The sequence below is a fragment of the Lottia gigantea genome (genome assembly GCF_000327385.1).
Source record: "Lottia gigantea unplaced genomic scaffold LOTGIsca_1, whole genome shotgun sequence".
Taxonomy (NCBI): Eukaryota; Metazoa; Mollusca; class Gastropoda; family Lottiidae; genus Lottia; species Lottia gigantea.
In genome coordinates, this window is record NW_008706746.1 from 640432 (window position 1) to 662236 (window position 21805).

The 21805-nt window shown below is 34.8% G+C and overlaps 2 protein-coding genes across 2 annotated transcripts; one reads left to right on the plus strand and one right to left on the minus strand.

Moving 5' to 3' along the window:
- The first annotated feature begins 391 nt into the window (after window positions 1-391).
- Window positions 392-4527, plus strand: LOTGIDRAFT_227798 (hypothetical protein). The gene is made up of 6 exons (XM_009045398.1): window positions 392-466; window positions 2001-2073; window positions 2478-2623; window positions 3144-3296; window positions 3725-3762; window positions 4361-4527. Exons 2-6 carry the CDS (start codon window positions 2006-2008, stop codon window positions 4490-4492), a joined length of 537 nt encoding a protein of 178 aa, XP_009043646.1. The 5' UTR covers window positions 392-466; window positions 2001-2005; the 3' UTR covers window positions 4493-4527.
- Window positions 4528-8183: 3656 nt separating this feature from the next.
- LOTGIDRAFT_102343 (hypothetical protein) lies at window positions 8184-14319 on the minus strand (the record flags this gene model as incomplete). Its single annotated transcript, XM_009045399.1, has 9 exons — window positions 8184-8362; window positions 10242-10322; window positions 10965-11096; window positions 11570-11681; window positions 12019-12251; window positions 12681-12813; window positions 13047-13127; window positions 13725-13830; window positions 14138-14319. 9 exons carry the CDS (start codon window positions 14317-14319, stop codon window positions 8184-8186), a joined length of 1239 nt encoding a protein of 412 aa, XP_009043647.1.
- Between the last annotated feature and the right edge of the window lie 7486 nt (window positions 14320-21805).

Genomic DNA, 21805 nt, shown 5'->3' on the forward strand with positions numbered 1-21805 from the left:
TTCTAGAAACAAACCCACGATTACCAAATTTGTTGAATTCATTGTTTGATTTACTTTCAAAATGAAATGATGATTGATCATGTTAGTTTATATACACTATGTGACTAACCCCCGCGCACTTTGCGTATTGCATGACGCAGCACTCTAGTTCAATTAAAAGCCAAAAGATAGGTCGCATGAATATTTTCGTTTTGTATTACTGAACTTTCTTAGTAAGCAAATATTAACCCCGTTATGTGGGACTCAATATAAAATATGCTATTTCATTCTGTATATTTTGTGTTACCTTGTATAGATGACTCAAGAAGATTAATGTAAACATCGAACTATAACGCTCAATGTCAATACCAGATCCCATAGTCACGTGGTCTGAATCTGAATCTGAATTGTACGTAAATAAGACATTTACCCTTCAATATAGTTTCTCTCCCTTGATGGTCACATTACCCATCAACTCTTGACTAAGGTAAGATTCTTAAATCACTTTTATATATTATGATATATATTGACTTTGAATGTTGGAAATACAACTGGAAGGAAGTTACCATTTTAATTTTTTGAGGACGGGACTCGCAGACGTTCAGTTAGGAACAGATCTTTTTATATTATATCTTATATCTTATATATCCAGATTGTTACCATTGACACCCATCAATCTGAAACTTGCTGACTTATCTACCCCCAGAAAGTTATCAAGTAAAGTTAGCGGTAAATGTGAAACTTTCTGGCTCTATATCAAGTGTCTCTGATAGTAATTATTAGTCTGTCTGAAACTTGCTGATTCTATAGCTGGTAATCTCTGATAGTTATTATTGCCAGAGGTCAGCCTGAAACTTGCTGACTCTATATCTGGTCTCTGATAGTTATTATTGCCAGGGGTCAGTCTGAAACTTACTGACTCTATATCTGGTCTCTGATAGTTATTATTGAAAGAGGTCAGTCTGAAACTTGCTGACTCTATATCTGGTCTCTGATAGTTATTATTGACAGAGGTCAGTCTGAAAGTTGCTGACTCTATATTAAGTCTCTTATGGTTATTATTGACAGAGGTCAGTATGAAAGTCGCTGACTCAGTATCTGGTCTCTGATAGTTATTATTGACAGAGGTCAGTCTGAAAGTTACTGATTCTATCCCTTGTCTCTGATAGTTATTATTGACAGAGTTCGGCCTGAAAGTTACTGATTCTATCTCTTGTCTCTGATAGTTATTATTGACAGAGGTCAGTCTGAAACTTGCTGATTCTATCTCTTGTCTCTGATAGTTATTATTGACAGAGGTCAGTCTGAAACTTGCTGATTCTATCTCTTGTCTCTGATAGTTATTATTGACAGAGGTCAGTCTGAAACTTGCTGATTCTATCTCTTGTCTCTGATAGTTATTATTGACAGAGGTCAGTCTAAAAGTTACTGATTCTATCTCTTGTCTCTGATAGTTATTATTGACAGAGTTCAGTCTGAAAGTTACTGATTCTATCTCTTGTCTCTGATAGTTATTATTGACAGAGGTCAGTCTGAAACTTGCTGATTCTATCCCTTGTCTCTGATAGTTATTATTGACAGGGGTCAGTCTGAAACTTGCTGATTCTATCTCTTGTCTCTGATAGTTATTATTGACAGAGGTCAGTCTGAAACTTGCTGATTCTATCTCTTGTCTCTGATAGTTATTATTGACAGAGGTCAGTCTGAAACTTGCTGATTCTATCTCTTGTCTCTGATAGTTATTATTGACAGAGGTCAGTCTGAAACTTGCTGATTCTATGTCTTGTCTCTGATAGTTATTATTGATGGAGGTCAGTCTCTGTACCTCTGTGTCTGATCGCTAATATCCACCATGACTAATAGAGATGAACCAATAGTTTATCTCCTATCAAAAACCTCTCTATGCATATCATTTATTCCTTTTTAAAGAGTGAAGAAGTGAAGTTGTACCTACACAGGAAATTTAAATCCTCTTTCGTCCTTTTATGTTTACAATGCTTTTTTTTTCTTTAATTTTTCAGTAAAAATGACCGCCATGTTACGATTGTTGTTGTTATTCACCACAATTAGCTGCGTTTCAGGGGTTTACTACAGGTAAGTTGATACGGACAAAACGGATGGGACAATGATCCGAAATGTGTATATTGGTGTATTTAGAGACACATCACACTTTCTTAGGGCCACATTTCATGGGCATTTAATGACATAGTAGTGCGAAACATCTGCCATTCTTCCAGTATCTGATTGCTATTTTCGTAAAAACGATTAGCTATTAGAGACTGGAATAGAGGCAGATATTTCGGTCTAACGACAGGGTAATAATGTTCGATATTTTTGTTTCTTAATTTGTGATATATACTTAAAAATTGTATTATCTCTTTATCTCTATACATCTGTCGTCCGAGATTTTTTTTCAGAACGACACATCTCCCGTGTGGAAACCTCGAGAATACATGCAACATTTATATCTGTATTTTATTGTTGTTCTATTTGAATAGTTTGTGGTATTCCTTGTATGGCTGTAATCCTCCTAAATCTTTGAAAGCTCGAGTTGAGCTGGTTGGTTATGATAACGACAGAAATAATGATGGCAAGACCGACAACTCAGATTTTGAAAGAGATCTCATCGATTACAATTATGACGGTAAGACCTAATAAGAGGGGAGGGAGGGGGGGGGGGGACTAGTTATGTCAATTTAGCACCCCTTTCAGGGTTGGTATTGCTTTTGCTCGGTGTGAATGTATTGCAACTTGTAGAATCAGAGAGGAAGTGGCCAATGTCTGTTAGCATTTGGCAGCAACTGAAACGTCCGATCGGTGACTGAACATATTCTACCTGAACTCAACGATGATTGAAAAATTACAGTGACCACTGAGCCATTAATTCCTAATATTGTCTAGTTATCCGGTCTAGCGAAATTCACGACAAACTAGTAACAAGTATCGGGCCCAGTATTCTATCTGATGAGGAGCTAAATATTGTCTCTAGACTTAGTGTTAGAAGAGTGTAAGAAATGAATTTATATATATTTATTTATAAATGAATAAATAAATAAATAAATAAATAAATAAATAAATAAATCATTCATTCATTCATTCATTCATTCATTCATTCATTCATTCATTCTTTCATTAATATATTCATTTATTTATTTATTTTTAAGGGGATATGGCTGTGATTAAGGAGTGGGAAGTGGTCTTTCATTGGAGATGTAGGTACGGATGGGATGAAGATTTCGGACGATATTTTTTCAACCAACTTGATAGGAACAAGGATGGTGTGATGACAATCGAGGGAGACTTAAACGTACCTTTAAGTAAGTTATTTCATTATTTTAGATTCAATCTAATATGTCACCCAATTTGTTCGTTGAGATCAATAACTTCCTAGACGGGGGGTATAACGGCATAGTCGCAGGCCTTTTTTGGAGGGTCTGAGAGGATTCTCCCAATGAATTGATTTGGTGCATTCGGACACATGCTTTTCACCGTCATGTTTCCATATTAGAAACGAATCGCCCAAGTTCATTACAAGGTTACGCCCGTAGCTATCGGGGCATTGCTAGAGGACAGCAGGTATTCATAGGTCGAGACAAACGACCTAGGTCTATCGCTCTGCAACATTTAGAACATTTTTCTGCATTTAACAAAGGCACTGCCCTGATGAGGACTTATATTATACAGCATGAGATGTACTCAATATTATCACCATAGTCATCATAGTCATAGTCTATGACTTTTTCAGGTTTTCCGGGCGATGGTTTTAGATTACGCCAAGTTAGTGTAAGTAAACATTAATGTATCCTTTATCATCTTGTCTCACTTGGTTTACACAGAGCTGCGACGACTTTCGGCTCAACCCTTCGCCAATGTTCGTTAGTTCCCTTGAGTGGAACATTCATTCAGCTCAATTCGTTAGTTGAATATTGCATCGGTCATTAAAGGCTGATATTTTGTCTGGTAAATTGGTAAGAGCAGACAACTCTGTCCATTATTCCATCAAATGTACATCACTCAAGGCGACAGAAGTTTTAAGATTGGTTGGGCATTATTCAACCATTGCAAAATGTAAATCCATAGTACATTACATGTTTCTTTTAGGTTAAACTTCGTAGATAAGAGTGACTGAAATGGAAAAAGCGTCAAGTCGTTCAGAGGCCCCGTGTGCTACAGGCTAATCCCTGAACAGATGGAAATAAAAAAAGCAGACTAATGCCGCTGTCTGGCAAAAGTTCCCTCATTGCACTCTGCATGGTGCCTGATTTCATTAGCCCACATGATGCTGAAAATCTGGACGTAAAACTCCATTCATTGCATTTTAATTTAGGTTAAACTTCAGCCCAGTTCGTTTACAAATTTTGTTGATTTTTTTCATTTTCAGAGATTCCGAACATTTTGCAATGAAAGAAACAACAAACCAAAAGACTGTGATAAACTGGAGAAGGAAAAGAACAATTTGATTAATTTTGGAAATTATTCCACACCTTATTTGGCACAGCTTGGAACTTTCTAAAGAAATGAATTTTATATTAAAAAAGAGGCCATTTTCGATGTTATTCTTTTCTGGTAGTAATTATGGGGAATCCGTTAACTTAGCCATTGCCCAAACTCTTATCATCTGTCATGTGAATAGGTGCCGTGGATCCGAATACTTCTCGGAACATTTGATTCTGCAGCAAGTGCTTTCGAAAGTCGGCAGATTGTTGGCTTTCAAACCGCTATCACCCAACCGTAGCACTGGCACAAACCGTAGCCCTATTTCAAACACTGCAAGAAACATATTTTTTAACAGCGATAACAACTAAGGTTCTTGGGGATCCTGTCTACCAAATGGCTCTTGCTCAAAAATATTGACACTGATTTTAAAAGGAGAACAATTTTTGTTCCCTGGGAACTTCTTTAACATTCAGAACTTGAATTTATGAATGGATTACAGAGCATGGTTTCAAAGTTCCCTTTACCGCTGGCCATTAGCTCCTGCCTCTTGGCATTGATATTACAAGGATACTTCCTTCGGTTCTAGAGCAGTGGCATTTCTACGGGTGCATTCCCACCGCTAGCCCGGCTTTGGCCCCCTACTTTCAAAATTGTTATCAATTTACATAGTGAAAGCATATCCTGTGGGCCCCCTGGAAAATTTTGTGGCCTCTGCTTGAGCCCTTTAACTAATGTTTCCTAAAAACCCCACTGTTTTAGAAAATCCTAAATACCAACCTCTTGAAAATGATATTACATGGATAACAACTTAGTTTACCGGCTACAGTAACCGGATCGACTTGTGCAAGAATTGACGTGATCTGAACAACATCTGTTTTCTCATCAAAGAACACATCAAAACAATACCCCAAAAATAATATGCTACACATCCTCACTCGATGTTATAATGAAATTACGCTAGCTCTAATCTTCTATCTATAAAATTGATCGATTGTATTACCCCCGAAAGGTATCTCGTAGCTTTCATAGGCTTGTGGAATTCGAATTTCGAGTCGTGGAATCGGAAACTTCGACTGGAATTTGAAATTTCTGTGCAAAAATAAGAATAGTAATTGAAGGTTCGAGAAAAGTAACAGCCACTCTAACTATGCTAGGAGAGGGTAGTCAATATTTCAACTTCCGGAGGTTAAAATTTGGCATAACGATAAGGTCAATCTTGAGTAACATCTCATGTGTGCCCGAGCTTCCAAGACAAGATTATCGCGTTGCCGATTGGATTCATAATATTATACCAGTTTGATATTTGTCGCCAATTGTTTTATCGTGTGCAGGACAGAGCGTCATCATCCAATCAGTTTCATTTTCCTTGATGATGATTTACACATGATCATAGTGGAAAACGACCGACTAGAGATTTTTGACTCTTCAGCCGGTCGGCAAAACTCAAGCAGAGCTTTTAGTACCCGCGACCCAGGTTTATTGTACCATCCAAACGATTTGATGTTTTTCCATGTCCTCCCTATGACCTTTATCACTGACAAGAAAACCTGGTTGAAAAATGTAAAAGCTATTCATGTTGATCTAAGCCGAGATTGAACCCTGAAACTTTCCGAATCAGGTTAGCGAGCATGTGCCCGCTGAGAATGGAACAAAACATTTTTAAATATAGATGTATTTTTCAATTCCTGGTCAAAATTTTCAAAAAACTGTGACAGAAAAAAAATGTACACAATAAAATATTATGTTAATAGTTATCAATATGTTGATGAAAAACTGTACAAACTATTCTTCAAACTATAGGCTTCTATATTCCAAATACAAAAACTCACATGTATATATACGTCCAATGACCACCGGACACGAGTCAGGTGTCCTACGATTCAGATAATTATAATGTTAAAAATATACTTTTTTTGTATCTTTGATTTCAATGCAATATCAGAGCCTAGATCTGATGAGAAAATTGAGTATAGGGAGGGTGGCATCTTCAACATGTCAAGCTATTCATCTTATACCTTGACTGTAATAGCCACTATTCTTGTATCACGGAATGCAGCGCTTTGATTGGATTGTACACTACAGAGAGACGTAAATTGATTATCACTTGCGTACAATCCATTCGAATTGCTATTTTACAAACTTTCGTGATACAAGAATGGTGACTATTGCAGTCAAGGTATAAGACGAAGTTCGTTATGGCTTGATATTGCGAAGATGGTGGGATGAGGGCAAGGAACAATTTGGTTTTCCTTACTGGCTGGAAAAACATGATCAGTTTTACAGTGGGTTGGAGGTCCTGGATAACCCAATGTTCCGAGGTCCAGAGCTGCTCAGGCCACCCTTGACAACACTGTGAGTAATTTACAATAATAAAACAAGGTCAGGTTACTTTTCTCTTTTTTGTCGCAAGTCTGGTAATTTACATTGTTTAATTCCAAACTTACGACAGATGCTTTAAGATTTTTGTGAAACGGGAACCTGGCCACGTATTCTCGAAACGATCTTAGCGCTAAGATGTCCTAGAAGCAATGTTAGATGATAAGAACCTAGGATATCCTAGCTCTAAGATCGTTTTGAGAATACGTGGCCAGGTTCCCAGAGTGACAATTATCATAAATCAGATGATTCTGTGGTTGTATTACTGTCTATTGATGATAAAGAGGATTGACGTTGATGATACGTGTGTTTCAATGGACTCTGTTTAAACCGAACTTTCTGTCTCATACTCCTGCAAGATAAAATAGAAATTTGTTGTTATATTTACTGTACTGTAACGTATCCTTAAAGCCATGAATAGACGATGTACGGTTCAGTGTATAGTGATCGATACAGAAAGAAATAGAACAAATGAACACAAGAGGTACGTGTCCGGACACGGTGCAGACTGTTAACTTGGCTGATTGTCAAATATGAACAGGGAGCATGTTTGCGCATCAGTGGACTGAAGCGTGACTGAGTGCATGCGAGAGCGTCAGTTTTAGTTTGTCACCAGTGTGGTGGTCGGTTGAATTCATCCTGTATATAATTAATATGTTTTTATAAATTCTTAACTCATCATCCACTTTTCATACACATGATTCGCTTCTACTATTTTCTACTGTATTGATAATCCTGAACTGGACACCGTAGATCGTCCATTCCCTCATTAACTCAGATGTTGAGTCACAGAGTAACAACAGAAGAATTAGAATAGAGAGCGTATAAATATAAAAATATAAAAAACCTACCCTCTAATATTCTCCTTGTTATCATCTAATTCAATATCGGGGTAATCCTCCTGTCCTCGTATACACAACAACTCTGTCATACCATTATTTACTGCTGTCACATACACTGACCCTAGGGTCACAGCACTGCCCAAATATCGAGGGTTGTGTACGTCTATTAGAGTTTGTCGACCTCTACAATAGAAAAATTGTTCTGACCATTTAACAAAAATCAAATTCAGATATAACTGATAATGTATGTAACTGATTTTAAAGAGACAGGTAGGCCATTTTATGGACCTGTCTCAGAAACCTTTCCCTTTAAAATATGATAGGGGAATTAAACTAAGACATTAGTTCATCAAATACTGAAGTCAGATATAACTGGGAAAATACAAAATTCAACAAAAAGTAGACATTTTTAATCATAATAGTGAAGTAGTACCAATACATTATGAAGGAGATACGGACTGTAAACACTGCAAGTATCGAATGCAGCATATGACCCCAGAAGAGTATCTTTGTGTGGAAAGCTACATTCATTTTGTAACAAGCCCCAAATTACAGGAGTACCCTGGTGCATGAATGAAATGTGTCAGGTACTTGGTAAACCTGTGAGATGAATGTAATTTGGCGCTGTGAGATAGAAACTACATACCTAACACTTTCTTTATCAGCAGGAACCACTGTGGCATGTATTGAATTAAAATAGGTAATATACAGGAATGGTTCTTTATAAGCTGAAATTTAACATATGAAAAATCAAAGAAAGAAATAAGGAAGTAGTAAGCCAGAGAATACAAATCTTTGAATCATGGACCTTGAGTACATGGCTAAGAATTGATTAGGTCTTACCCGGGAAAATTCATGTAGATTCTCTATCAGATACCAACCATCACCTCTGAAATCTTATTTTAATCTAACTTCTTTGAAATCTTTCATGAGCCATGACCTAGTTATCCATTTGATGACTTACTTATCCAATTAATGACCTAGTTATCATGACCTAGTTATTTATTCTGTCACCTAGTGATCATTTCCTAGACCTAGTTACAGTGGCGGAGAAGGTTTAGGTCTGAGAGGGGACGAGATATCTAAAGTTGCCGGAATCTGTAACCTACTTATGAGATTTTTGACGGAAAATGTTTGCTCGTTATCAATTCAATGACCTAGATATCCATTCTTTCACTTAGTTATCTATTCTATGACTAGGTGATCCGTTCTATGACCTAGTTATCCATTATGACCTAGTTATACATTATGTGACCTAGTTATCCACTCTGACCTAGTTATCCTATCTATGACCTAGTTATCCATTCTTCGACCTAGTTTTTCATTCATGACCTAGTTATCCATTCTATGACCTAGTCATCCATTCTTTGACCTAGTCATCAATTCATTGACCTAGTCATCAATTCTTTGACCTAGTCATCAATTCTTTGACCTAGTCATCAATTCCTTGACCTAGTTATCCATTCTTTGACCTAGTTATCGATTCCGTGACCTAGTCATCAATTCCTTGACCTAGTCATCAATTCCTTGACCTAGTCATCCATTCCTTGACCTAGCCATCCATTCTTTGACCTAGTCATCAATTCCTTGACCTAGTCATCGATTCCTTGACCTAGTCATCGATTCCTTGACCTAGTCATCGATTCCTTGACCTTGTTATCCATTTTTTGACCTAGTCATCCATTCTATGACCTAGTTATCAATTCCTTGACCTAGTCATCAATTCCTTGACCTAGTCATCAATTCCTTGACCTAGTCATCGATTCCATGACCTTGTCTTCAATTTTTTGACCTAGTCATCCATTCCTTGACCTAGTCATCCATTCCTTGACCTAGTCATCGATTCCTTGACCTAGTCATCGATTCCTTGACCTAGTCATCCATCCTTTGACCTAGTCATCCATTCCTTGACCTAGTCATCAATTCCTTGACCTAGTCATCAATTCCTTGACCTAGTTATCCATTCTTTGACCTAGTTATCGATTCTGTGACCTAGTCATACATTCCTTGACCTAGTCATACATTCCTTGACCTAGTTATCAATTCCTTGACCTAGTCATCGATTCCTTGACCTAGTCATCGATTCCTTGACCTAGTCATCAATTCCTTGACCTAGTCATCGATTCCTGGACCTAGTCATCAATTCTTTGACCTAGTCATACATTCCTTGACCTAGTCATACATTCCTTGACCTAGTCATACATTCCTTGACCTAGTCATACATTCCTTGACCTAGTCATCAATTCCTTGACCTAGTCATCGATTCCTTGACCTAGTCATCGATTCCTGGACCTAGTCATCAATTCTTTGACCTAGTCATCGATTCCGTGACCTAGTCATACATTCCTTGACCTAGTCATACATTCCTTGACCTAGTCATCCATTCTTTGACTTAGTGATCCGTTCTACGAGCCTGTCTAGTCTATGACCTAGTTATCCGAGCTGACCTAGTCATCCATTCTATGACCTAGTTATCCATTTCATGACCTAGTTGTCCATTCTTTGACTTAGTTATTCATTTAATGACCTAATTATACTTTCTATGACATAGTTATCTTTTCAATGACCTACTTATCCATTCATCATTTTGGAAAATATCTAACTTACCGAATGATAAGGGGAGACCACTCCATTTCACATCTTTTGGTCGGCTTCGCTGTCCTTTGTTATTAACAAAGACACCAATTTCTACAAATATAAATAACTTGACAATTATAAAGTATTAATAACATAGTTTCAAAATTTTATCTTTTGTTAGAACAATTATTCAAACAGGGAGATAACTCACAAAACTCATTACAATTTAATACAGACTGTCCTGAAACAAATTCATATTGGAATTTGACTGGCAATAACAGCTTATCAGAACCCTGTAATGCATATACATCTACAGACTAGAGCTCATTAGTAGGCTTACAAAACTTCAAGTGATTGTAAGAGTTTTTTTTAAAATTTTTATGTGTAGCAGTGACACTGATAGAATCAATTTGCACCAATCCAATTTTCTATCACACGTCTGTGGTTTACTGCTAATCAACTAAACTAAGTGTCTGATGACATCAATAATTCAAAAAATTAGGCCCTTCGCAAGTAGCGATATCAAATTTTAACTGAAATTGCAGAAACAACAGACATTTGATTGAAAATTAGAACGGTGCAAATTTCTCCTATAAGTGTCCCTCATACATATAAAATTTTTAGAAAACCTCTTTAGATCTACTTTAATACTTCCATAAGTGTAAGAAGGGGTGCGCATTATACATAAGTTTAACTGTAAACTCTCTACCTACAAAATTTTCAACTGCCATCTAAGTTTCAATGTCTACTCACCATGGAAACAGAGTAAAAACTCTAACGGAAGACCAGCTGGTGACACCTGGACAACAGCTAGTGGGTAACTATGGTGATTAGCAGCACCAAATGCAGCAAACGCTAAGGTACTGTCTTGTCTATCAACAAAATCTGCAAAATATCAACAAATCAATAAAAATACCAAAAATATTATTAGCTATGTGGACTCTCTAAAAGACAGGGGATGCCAAGTTCACAAACCTAAATACCAAATAGATATCATCAGCTTATTGGACTCTTTGAAGGGATGTTAACAAACTTACTAAACAAACATTATTGGCTATGTGGACTCTCTGAAAGAGGTGTCAAGTTGACAAACCTAAATACCCCAAAAAAGTTATATTGAAAGGATGCCAGGCATACAAACCTAAATACCAAGTAATTAGTAAACATTGTTAGCTATGTGGATGCTCTAAACAAATTTTAAAGATGAAAAACCCAGAATATTTTCGGAAAAGCAAATTAAGTTAAGATGGTGAAGTAAGGCTTGTTGTATTGGCAAAAATTGAAATATTTATGTTAATGAAAATGTTTAAAATCTGTTTAACCAATCAGAATAGATTATGAAATCACATGATACTTACCAACCATATAACTAGGATGTTCCATGTTGATGGAGTAAAATTTTTCTGTTCCAACTAAAGCTGTATATTCTGTTATACATACACAACTACATGGCTCTGTACTGGGAAATTCCTAAAAACAAAAATTTTAAATTCTGTCTGAGCTTAATGGGAAATTGTTGATAGATTTTTATTTATTGTTTCTAAATAACTATGACTGGATATCTTCTGGTCTGCCATCTTAAGTTTTAAAATGATTAATAGGCAAGTCAACACTCAGAAACTATAGCAATGAGAACAGATATTGCCAAAATACAAGGATAGTCAATTAATGACCAAACCCTTTCCAGGAGCGTTTGAATCTAACTGAAGGAATAATAATATATACATGTTGTTCTGAATTAAAACATTGCTAAAATTAGAGGAAGAAATAGTATATCCAGCTTAGCTTTTATTTTCTAAAAATTTACCTTTCTCAAACAGAACATGGCCAAACTAGGATTAAATTTCATGAGGACTACTTTTTTAGGCATTCCTACACAGAGATAGGTGGCGTCGTCCCACATGCCAACATCAAACACTGTACAACTCTGAATACCATCAACATGTTTAAACGGAACTGGAATCGTTTCTGGTGTGGTAGCCTGGGAAACTCGGCATTTTATTATATTTTTTTCTATCATTATTAATTTTCTGTCTTGACCTGTTGATAAAATATAAATAAAAGGCATGTTGTCTTCTAAATATTTTATTCACCAGCTGATAGAGCTATTTTTCACCTTGAGTTCTATAGCACAGTAGGTTAGAGCATTAGTTCTTAACATGACGTTACGTGCGAAGTTAAGCAATTGGTGGCTGTGGTTTCTGATCTTGATCAACCTGTGATAGTCTTGGTCCTGGCCAAGAACCTGCTGGTAGCAATGATCCTTAACTATGAACTTTGTTGTTGTTACCCTTGTATAATATAGCTGTTTCTTTCTTTGTCATTCCTATCTCTTATCAGATTTAATGTCCAAAATCAAGTAATTTCAAATTACATCCAACTGTGCTGTGCCTTTTTAGACAAATGAAATGAAATGGGAGTTTTATATCCCCTATGTAGAATTAGAAATTTGTGACGAACCTGTGATACAAACAACTAAACCCAGACCAGAGGCTTGAGATATCTGATGTATACTGGATATTCCAGTCAGCTGAATCAGCTCATTTGTTTTATCTTGAATAGTCAACGCAAATAACCCCTCTTCAGCTCCCAGTAATACTAGCTGTAACATAAACAATGTTATATTTAGAGGGTCTATGAGGGGAGGAAGGGGGAGACAGTGCATATCATCAAATAATGATTTTTGAGGCAGCTTTTAACTGTCACAACTTGCATAAAAGTTATATATATTATATATCTTTATTGATCAATCCAAACAAGTTCTAAAGCAATTTGATGCCTTTGCCTTTAAGATTGTGAAAGAAATGCTGGGATAAGAAATATTACTATAGTTACCTGTTTTGACAGGACTAAAGAACAGTTGAACTCTTTTCTATCTGAACAGGACATAGACAGGATAGTATTCATCTGTAGTCTCTGTTATATAAATAAAGAAATTATTATCAAATACATTTAATAATTCAATAAATAAATACATAAATAAAAAATAAATAAATAAATACATAAATAAAAAATAAATAAATAAATACATAAATAATAAATAAATACATAAATAAAAAATAAATAATCAAATACATAAATAAAAAATAAATAAATACATAAATAAAAAATAAATAATTAAATACATAAATAAAAAATAAATAAATACATAAATAAAAAATAAATGGTATGACTCTACATGTATATATCTTTTCTTTAGGTTGCAAAATACTTCTTAAAAGTCTATGCAGTCATTGTATACCATAAAAAAAACATTCTAAGAGTTAATTTAAAAAGCCTTATCAGATCCACTTGTTTAGGAAATAGGAGTTAATTCAAATATCAGGTCAGATATTCTCAAAACCATCTTAGCACTAGGAATCTTAGAAACAGTGTTAAAGATTAAGACTAGGACATCCTAGTGCTAAGATCGTTTCAAGAAAACAAAGCCAGGTCATAGGCAAATGGGTAAAGTAAGCACACTCACTCAACAGGAGTTAGAAGTAAACCAATGAGAATATTCTAATGACTTACATTTCGACGGAAGACCTCTCCTCTATGAGCTGTTTTTATAGCTGCCTCTAAAGAAGCTACCCAGCGCTGTTTCTCACTAAAATTTGTGGTCATTAGGTAGATCATTCTAAAAATCAGAATTTTATAAACTATCAGGAATATATCTTAGAAATGTAAAAATTTTTGGGCAACGCTATGCAGTGTACAATGGTTAAAATTTGTAAGACAGGGCATGAGCCCACTCTTTTTTAATTTTCAGCTGTTGACTTACGGATCTAAAACATAGTTAGTAGTGTACAAGGCTGTGGTTCACTGTCCCAGAACTACTAAACCCTTAATCCAGACAATGCTTAAGTTAACTTAATTTTCCATGTTTTACACATCAGCCCCATCTGTGATAAGCAGTTTATTGAAACAATGAAATAATAACAAACCTTCCTGGCCAGCAAGTAGTTCTAGGATCCTGATCCAACCTCATAACAAACGGTAAATCTGAGGCTGCAGTTCCTGAAAGTTCTGAGTAGGTCACGGCGCTGTGTACTGTAACATACCCATCCATAGGACTAAGTTCGAACATATCTACTGGGTTGGCATCATTACACTCTTTATATAACATTAATAATGTTCCCTCTAACTGGGCCCAACGTTTCTCCCAACCAGCTTTTCCTGTTCTATAAATAGAAATTATATTCCAGTTTATTCAATACGAATATATCATACTCTCATACTCCAATCTTATTGGTCCAGATTGAAATCTTCAACCAATCCTAGTACTCTAATATCAATAACTAATAATAAACTACCTTGGAACATTCAGCCAGCCTTCCATCTTGATAGAGATATCATCATCATCAGTAGACGATTCAACACCTTCATCAATATTATTAACCTTGTTCATCATGTCTGTAAAATGTTGGACGTATTCTGTTGGTAGACCACACGTTGACGGGACAGACGACACACATTTCGGATGACATGTTAAATTACATTCTGAAATTAACAACAGCAAATATTTCATGAGATTTGAAAGATTCAACTAGAATCATTCTTGAGATGATATAATCTAGAAGAAAGGATCTTCATTTTGTTAGTTGATGTCAGGTTGTTTGCCAATTGCATGAGTTTAACATATTGAATGTCTGGTATGATTAATATTCAGACAACTAGCTGAAATTCAGCTCTACTAGCTAAAAAAAAAACTCTAATTATTTAGTGTACTATACAGAAACTGAAATGGAGCTCTACTAGAAAAAAGCTAAAATTGAGCTCTATTAGCTAATAAAGTAAATAGCTGAAATTGAGCTCTACTAGCTAGTAAAGCAAAAAGGTGAAATCGAGCTCTACTAGCTAGTAAAGCAAATATCTGAAATTGAGATCTACTAGATAGTAAAGCAAAAAGCTGAAATTGAGCTCTACTTGCTAGTAAAGCAAAAAGCCGAAATTGAGATCTACTAGCTAGTGAAGCAAATATCTGAAATTGAGCTCTAATAGCTAGTAAAGCAAATAGCTGAAATTGAGATCTACTAGCTAGTAAAGCAAATATCTGAAATTGAGCTCTAATAGCTAGTAAAGCAAATATCTGAAATTGAGATCTACTAGCTAGTAAAGCAAATATCTGAAATTGAGCTCTACTTGCTAGTAAAGCAAAAAGCCGAAATTGAGATCTACTAGCTAGTGAAGCAAAAAAGGTGAAATCGAGCTCTACTAGCTAGTAAAGCAAATATCTGAAATTGAGATCTACTAGATAGTAAAGCAAAAAGCTGAAATTGGGCTCTACTTGCTAGTAAAGCAAAAAGCTGAAATTGAGCTCTACTTGCTAGTAAAGCAAAAAGCCGAAATTGAGATCTACTAGCTAGTAAAGCAAAAAAGGTGAAATCGAGCTCTACTAGCTAGTAAAGCAAATATCTGAAATTGAGATCTACTAGATAGTAAAGCAAAAAGCTGAAATTGAGCTCTACTTGCTAGTAAAGCAAAAAGCCGAAATTGAGTTCTACTAGCTAGTAAAGCAAAAAAGGCGAAATCGAGCTCTACTAGCTAGTAAAGCAAATATCTGAAATTGAGATCTACTAGATAGTAAAGCAAAAAGCTGAAATTGAGCTCTACTTGCTAGTAAAGCAAAAAGCCGAAATTGAGATCTACTAGCTAGTGAAGCAAATATCTGAAATTGAGCTCTAATAGCTAGTAAAGCAAATAGCTGAAATTGAGATCTACTAGATAGTAAAGCAAATATCTGAAATTGAGCTCTAATAGCTAGTAAAGCAAATATCTGAAATTGAGATCTACTAGATAGTAAAGCAAATATCTGAAATTGAGCTCTACTAGCTAGTAAAGCAAAAAGCCGAAATTGAGATCTACTAGCTAGTGAAGCAAATATCTGAAATTGAGCTCTACTAGCTAGTGAAGCAAATATCTGAAACTGAGATCTACTAGCTAGTAAAGTAATAATTAAGACAACTATACCCCTATAAATTGAAAAACAACTGCTTGATGAACATACCTAGACACTTGGCAGCCTGCTTCACAAAATGGACGCTACCAAGACAAACAGCACATTTGGTAGCACGTGTATTTAAACCAGTAGTAAAACGATGAGGGATGTTGTGATGCATACGTTTGGTGGACGGCTGGGGAGTTCGGGGTGGCATGGTGTAACTGGTAGTGATGATGAGAGAAGATGAACTGCCGTGTTTGGTGGCAGATCTTACTGATGATGATTTAGCTAAGGATGTTGGTTTTGATGATCCTGATGATGATGATGCTGATGTAATAGAGGAAGTTGGTGATGTATCAAGTTGAGGTGGACACATTGCCTCATTATAATCATCTCTAGCATAGCCTTGTAGTCGTAACACTAAAATAGAAAACAATTTAAAATTTCTCATAGTGTCATCACAGAATAATTTAATATTGAAATGAGAAACTTTGTCAGCCTCTCCTATCCTGAAATCGAAAATTGAAAAAGAAAGTTAAAATATTTTCTATGCCAAGAAAGACTTCAAGATTTACCTAACTAACTAAATAAAGTTCAGATCTAGTGATCCAGGCCACGTATTCTCGTAACGATCTTAGCGCTAGGATGTCCTAGGTTCTTATCTTCTAACATTGATTCTAGGATATCCTAGGGCTTAGATTGTACGAGAATATGTGGCCAGAAGTCTACAAAACTAATGATACATACATAATATGAATCAAATTGCCACGCTGGCTCATATAGAAAAGAAGTATGACAGAGACAGAGGTCTGCAGAAAGAGAAATGGCTCTCTACCAAATGCGTCAATTCATTCAAATCAATTTTCATTGCAATTCACAAATTTTTAGCCCATCACTACCCACAACTTACATTCATTTTCTTTCTGGTATAGGTCTTGTCTCAGTCTGTCAAGCTGGTCTGTTAGAGTCTGGTTTTTACGTCTTTCTTGATCCAACGCTAGCTGGAGGTCTGTTAACGGCAAGGGGAGATTACCCAATGGATTATCTTTGTTACCTTTTAAACTACCAAACCATTTTCCAGACTGTAAGAAAAATACAACTGAAGTTTTAGTTTTCATAAGAACATGCAAGAAAAGAACCATTAATATAGTTCTTGAGGATCCTGTCTAGGAGCTTTTAGAACTAAAGCCAGTTTACATCCTGCGGTCAGATAATGATGACATAGCTGATTGATTTGATTGGTTAATGATATTTCTTTAAATAGATCAAAACAAATATATATCCCATTTCATATTTTGTTTCAGTATTTGATATTTTGTTTCAGTATTTGATATTTTGTTTCAGTATTTGATATTTTGTTTCAGTATTTGATATTTCATATCAGAATTTGATATTTTGTTTCAGTATTTGATATTTTGTTTCAGTATTTGATATTTCATATCAGAATTTGATATTTTGTTTCAGTATTTGATATTTTGTTTCAGTATTTGATATTTTGTTTCAGTATTTGATATTTTGTTTGCTGTAGGGTTTTATTATATACTTAATATTCGTCTTATGGGTAATCAATTAGAAAAATCCTATCGTGACAAAAAGTTCATAACATCATTTACTCAGGAGTAGTATACCATAAAATAGTGTTCCTTATTTATATCAAGGTGACTATAAAACTTTATATAATAAATAAAACTCTGAACAAATGTAGAATGAAAAACTTTAAAAAGAAACGTCCCTTTAACTCTTGAGAGTTAGAAAGCATTACATGTTAAAATAACGGCACCAATAAACCCACCTTTTTCTTCTTACTGACATTATCCTGCCACAGTTCCTGTAAATAATCAATTAGTTTCATCTGCTGGCCAATCTGCTTCTCAAATTTATATTTCTCGAGGAAATGAAGACCCTGGTTAGAAAGTTATATAATATATTATTAGGATAGGTATTATTTACAGGATAAGATACTGTCATCTAACTATTTACTGTACAAAGCTCAATTTCAGCTATCTATATAGTCATCTTATCATAGAGCTCAATTTCAGCTATCTATAAACTCGTCTTGAAATATAAACATGAGAATAAGTTCTACTTGTCCAACTTCAGTAGGGACGCAGGCTTGTTGTAGCCAATAATATACTATTGTCTACTGACAGCAGATTACAAATCGTTAATTAATTTTTTTGTCAAGTGGACTTTTTTTCATATACTGGTACTGACATCTAGCTAGGCAAAAGAGAGTTCAACTGTGTCATTAACCAACAGTACTACGTTATCAATCATTATATTTACTCTGTCAGGCTTTCAAAATAAATTGCGACAACAGTCCAAATTTTTGCTGTTCTTTTTGTTGAGATGCAGAAAGTGGATGTTGGTTTTTAATTATAAAAAGTGATACAGACAGCTGAAATTGAGCTTAGAGACAGTAAAGTAATATCTAGATGACTGTATCCTTTTAATTAGCTAATGGCATGCATGATAGATAGATACAGAAGTATAATATTACAATATCTTTTAGGATTTTAATTTATAAATACATGTATATTAACTTTTAATATAAAAAATTTAAACATGCTGGTAAGAATATGTTAGATATTTATATTTACATCCTCTCAACCTTATATTGAATTTCATGAGTCATAATCGAAATATATAAACACCCACCTGTAGAGCTTCTGTAAAATTCTCTAAATCTATTTTTTCTCCAAAAATTAACTCAAATTTATCGACAGCCTGACCCAGATTTTGTCTTAATTTCAAATTTGTAGTTCTTAGTTCTTGACATTCTGTTAAAACTTTGGATATCTGCAAAAAAAAAGCTTATAATGTTTTAACTCTTATTAAATATTTCATTCTTGGGTGATAGAAGACAATTTTATCAAGTCCTGTCCATATACTTAAAGAATCGTGCCTTGTTCAGTGTTTATGGGCAATTGAAGATGGACCGAGAGATATGGGTGAGGACAGTATAATCTCCAGAACAATAAATGAAGGAATAGATGAGGTATTCGGGTGTCTGATATATCTTACAGGGCATGATTTCAATACAGGTCCCAAATATTTTGACTATGTAGGGAAAAGAAACGGTAAATAAAATCTTGTGATAAATACCTCATCTTTAAGTCTATTGCACATGGTATCAAATTACATGCAAATAAAATATTAATATTTTGACTTCGTTTTAAGGGGAAACGGAATTGAAGATTTGTAATACGAACCTCTTCTTTTAGTCTATTTTTATCTTCATCTATATTCTCTATACTCTTCTTCTGTGATTCTAAAATCTGTTCATATTTCTTCTTCATTTCTTCTTCATCACTTCTCTACATTGATACAATACATGGACGGTTAAATGGAATGAATGAATAAATAAATAGAGCAAGAATGAATTATGACGAATGAATTCTATGGTTCACTGAATGAATGTATGAATAAATGAAAAGAGACAGAGCAAAAAAAATCAAAGAGAAAGAATGAATGAAATCAGAGAATGAAAAAAACACAATAAAAACTAAGAATATAAAGAAAAATAAATTAATGAATACACTTTTACTCTAATACAAAATTCACAACAAAGAATCAGCTAACCTTATTAGAAAGTTTTTGAGATTTAGATTTTTCTTCCCACAATTTCCTGTTTAAATCTTCAACTTCAGCCTTTCTGGCCTGTTTTTCTTCTTTTAACTTCTGTTTTAAACTGGTCAAACGTTCATCAGCTGCTGTGCGGGATTGTTTAACAGCATCTAATTCTTTACTAGCACCTTCTAGCTCATATTCTCTCTCTCCTACTGCCTTCTCGTACGTATACCTGAAATAAAGTAGTATTAATTTCCCATTTGTTATTGATTGTTTATATCTGGAATACAGAATAAATTAATAGCAAAATGAAGATGGTTAGTCACTTTGGTACTAGATTTTGATGCCAGCTTTCAGTTCAGAAGTGGGTGCCAGTTTTTTAAAAATTGTCTTTTTCAGATCATTTTGAGTCTGCTAAGACTTTTATTGTAGTTAAAATGGGCTTCAGGTTTAAGAAAGGGTACCATTGTATACAGTATAGCATATTATTACATGTATTATTATTATGACTGAACTGTCCAGACTTACTTGACTCTATTCCATTCTTTCTCATGATCTTCGTATTTAGCTACCAGAGCCTCTAGATCATTGGTTTGTTCTTCTAATTCACTACAGATTGTCTTCAACTTTTGTCCTTTCTATAATTGAAATTAATAATAGTAGAAAAGACATGATCTTAGTCAAGAGAGGTCATTAAGAAAAATTATAAAACTGATACCAGTGCAGACTGAGAATTTTTGAAACAAGCAGTTGCCCTAAACCTATCACAACTATTTTTTTGAGATCATTCAACAAATTTTATTTATTTTCTTTTTGGGTTGTTCATTTTTAATTTTGCAAAATCAAACTGATAATCTTTACTATTAAACTGACCTTGACTTCTATATCAAGTTGATGCTGTTTGGCCTTGACCTGATCTTTTAATGTCTGTAATTCCATGACAACTGAACTCTTCTCTTTCTGGAGGCTGTTATACTTCTCTTCCCAACTCTACAGAAGAAACAAAATAAATTTGATGTCCTACTTGTCTGTGTCTAATTGAACTGATGAAATTTGACATATTTCTGCACTTTTATACCATGAGATGTTAGGGGAGGACAGAGAATCTGAAATGTATCAATTTCTATCTGTTGCAGGGCCTTAAACGATCACAGTCTGGAGCTGAAGGGTCTCTGTTTACTGTCATAGAAAACTTACCTTATTTTGTCTTTTTAATAAATCTTGTTGTGACTGTAAAATCTTCATTTCTCCTTCAGATTTACTGCTAGACTGGAAAACATAAAGAAAAGATAATGACAATACCATCAACTCATTTTGAAACAACTTGTGGCTGTTCCTGTCTGTTAGTCACTGGTGTCATGTGACAGGAAATGAAAAGAAAAAAACTTAAACAACGGTATTCGAATTCTTACCTGTACTTTGACCTCTCGTTCTATGGCTTGATTATCCAGTGAATTTTTCATCTGACTGACGCGATCTTTCAACTCTTGTTCCTGACGTCTGGTTGCCGACAGTAACGATCTAGCTTCACTCAACGCCAGGTTTGATTCATTTAATTCGTTTCTAAGTTCACTGATAATATTTTCATACTGGTGCTTCTCCTGTAAAGATAAAACATAAAACATTTTTAGTTTCAACAAAAACAACCTGAAGATGGGTAGGGGTTGCTGAAATGGGAGGTGAACCAAAAGGGAAAATGGTCTTGGAGATTCCACTATGGTGACTCTCCAGACAAATTGAATGAAACAACATATTGGATGACAAATGCTCACAGTTACATTTATTCTGGTTACTTTGTTCATGCAAGTCATACATGTCAATTTGTCCATTTTTTTGGTCTCTCTTGAGTTCTCAAAAAAAACCTTACCTTTTGTTTTTCACAAGTCAACTGTCGAATTCCAGTTTTCTCTTCATTCTTTTCACTGGACAATTTATCTAACTGAGTCTGTAGACTTTTGACTCTTTCTTCCAGTCTTCCATTGTCTCGCTTTACGCTTTCTAGAGACTGTAATTCAACCTTGACCTTTGACAGCTGAGAATCCAAAGAATCGTTTTTAGATTCTAATTCTGATTTTTGTTGTTTTAAGTCAATGATTTCTTT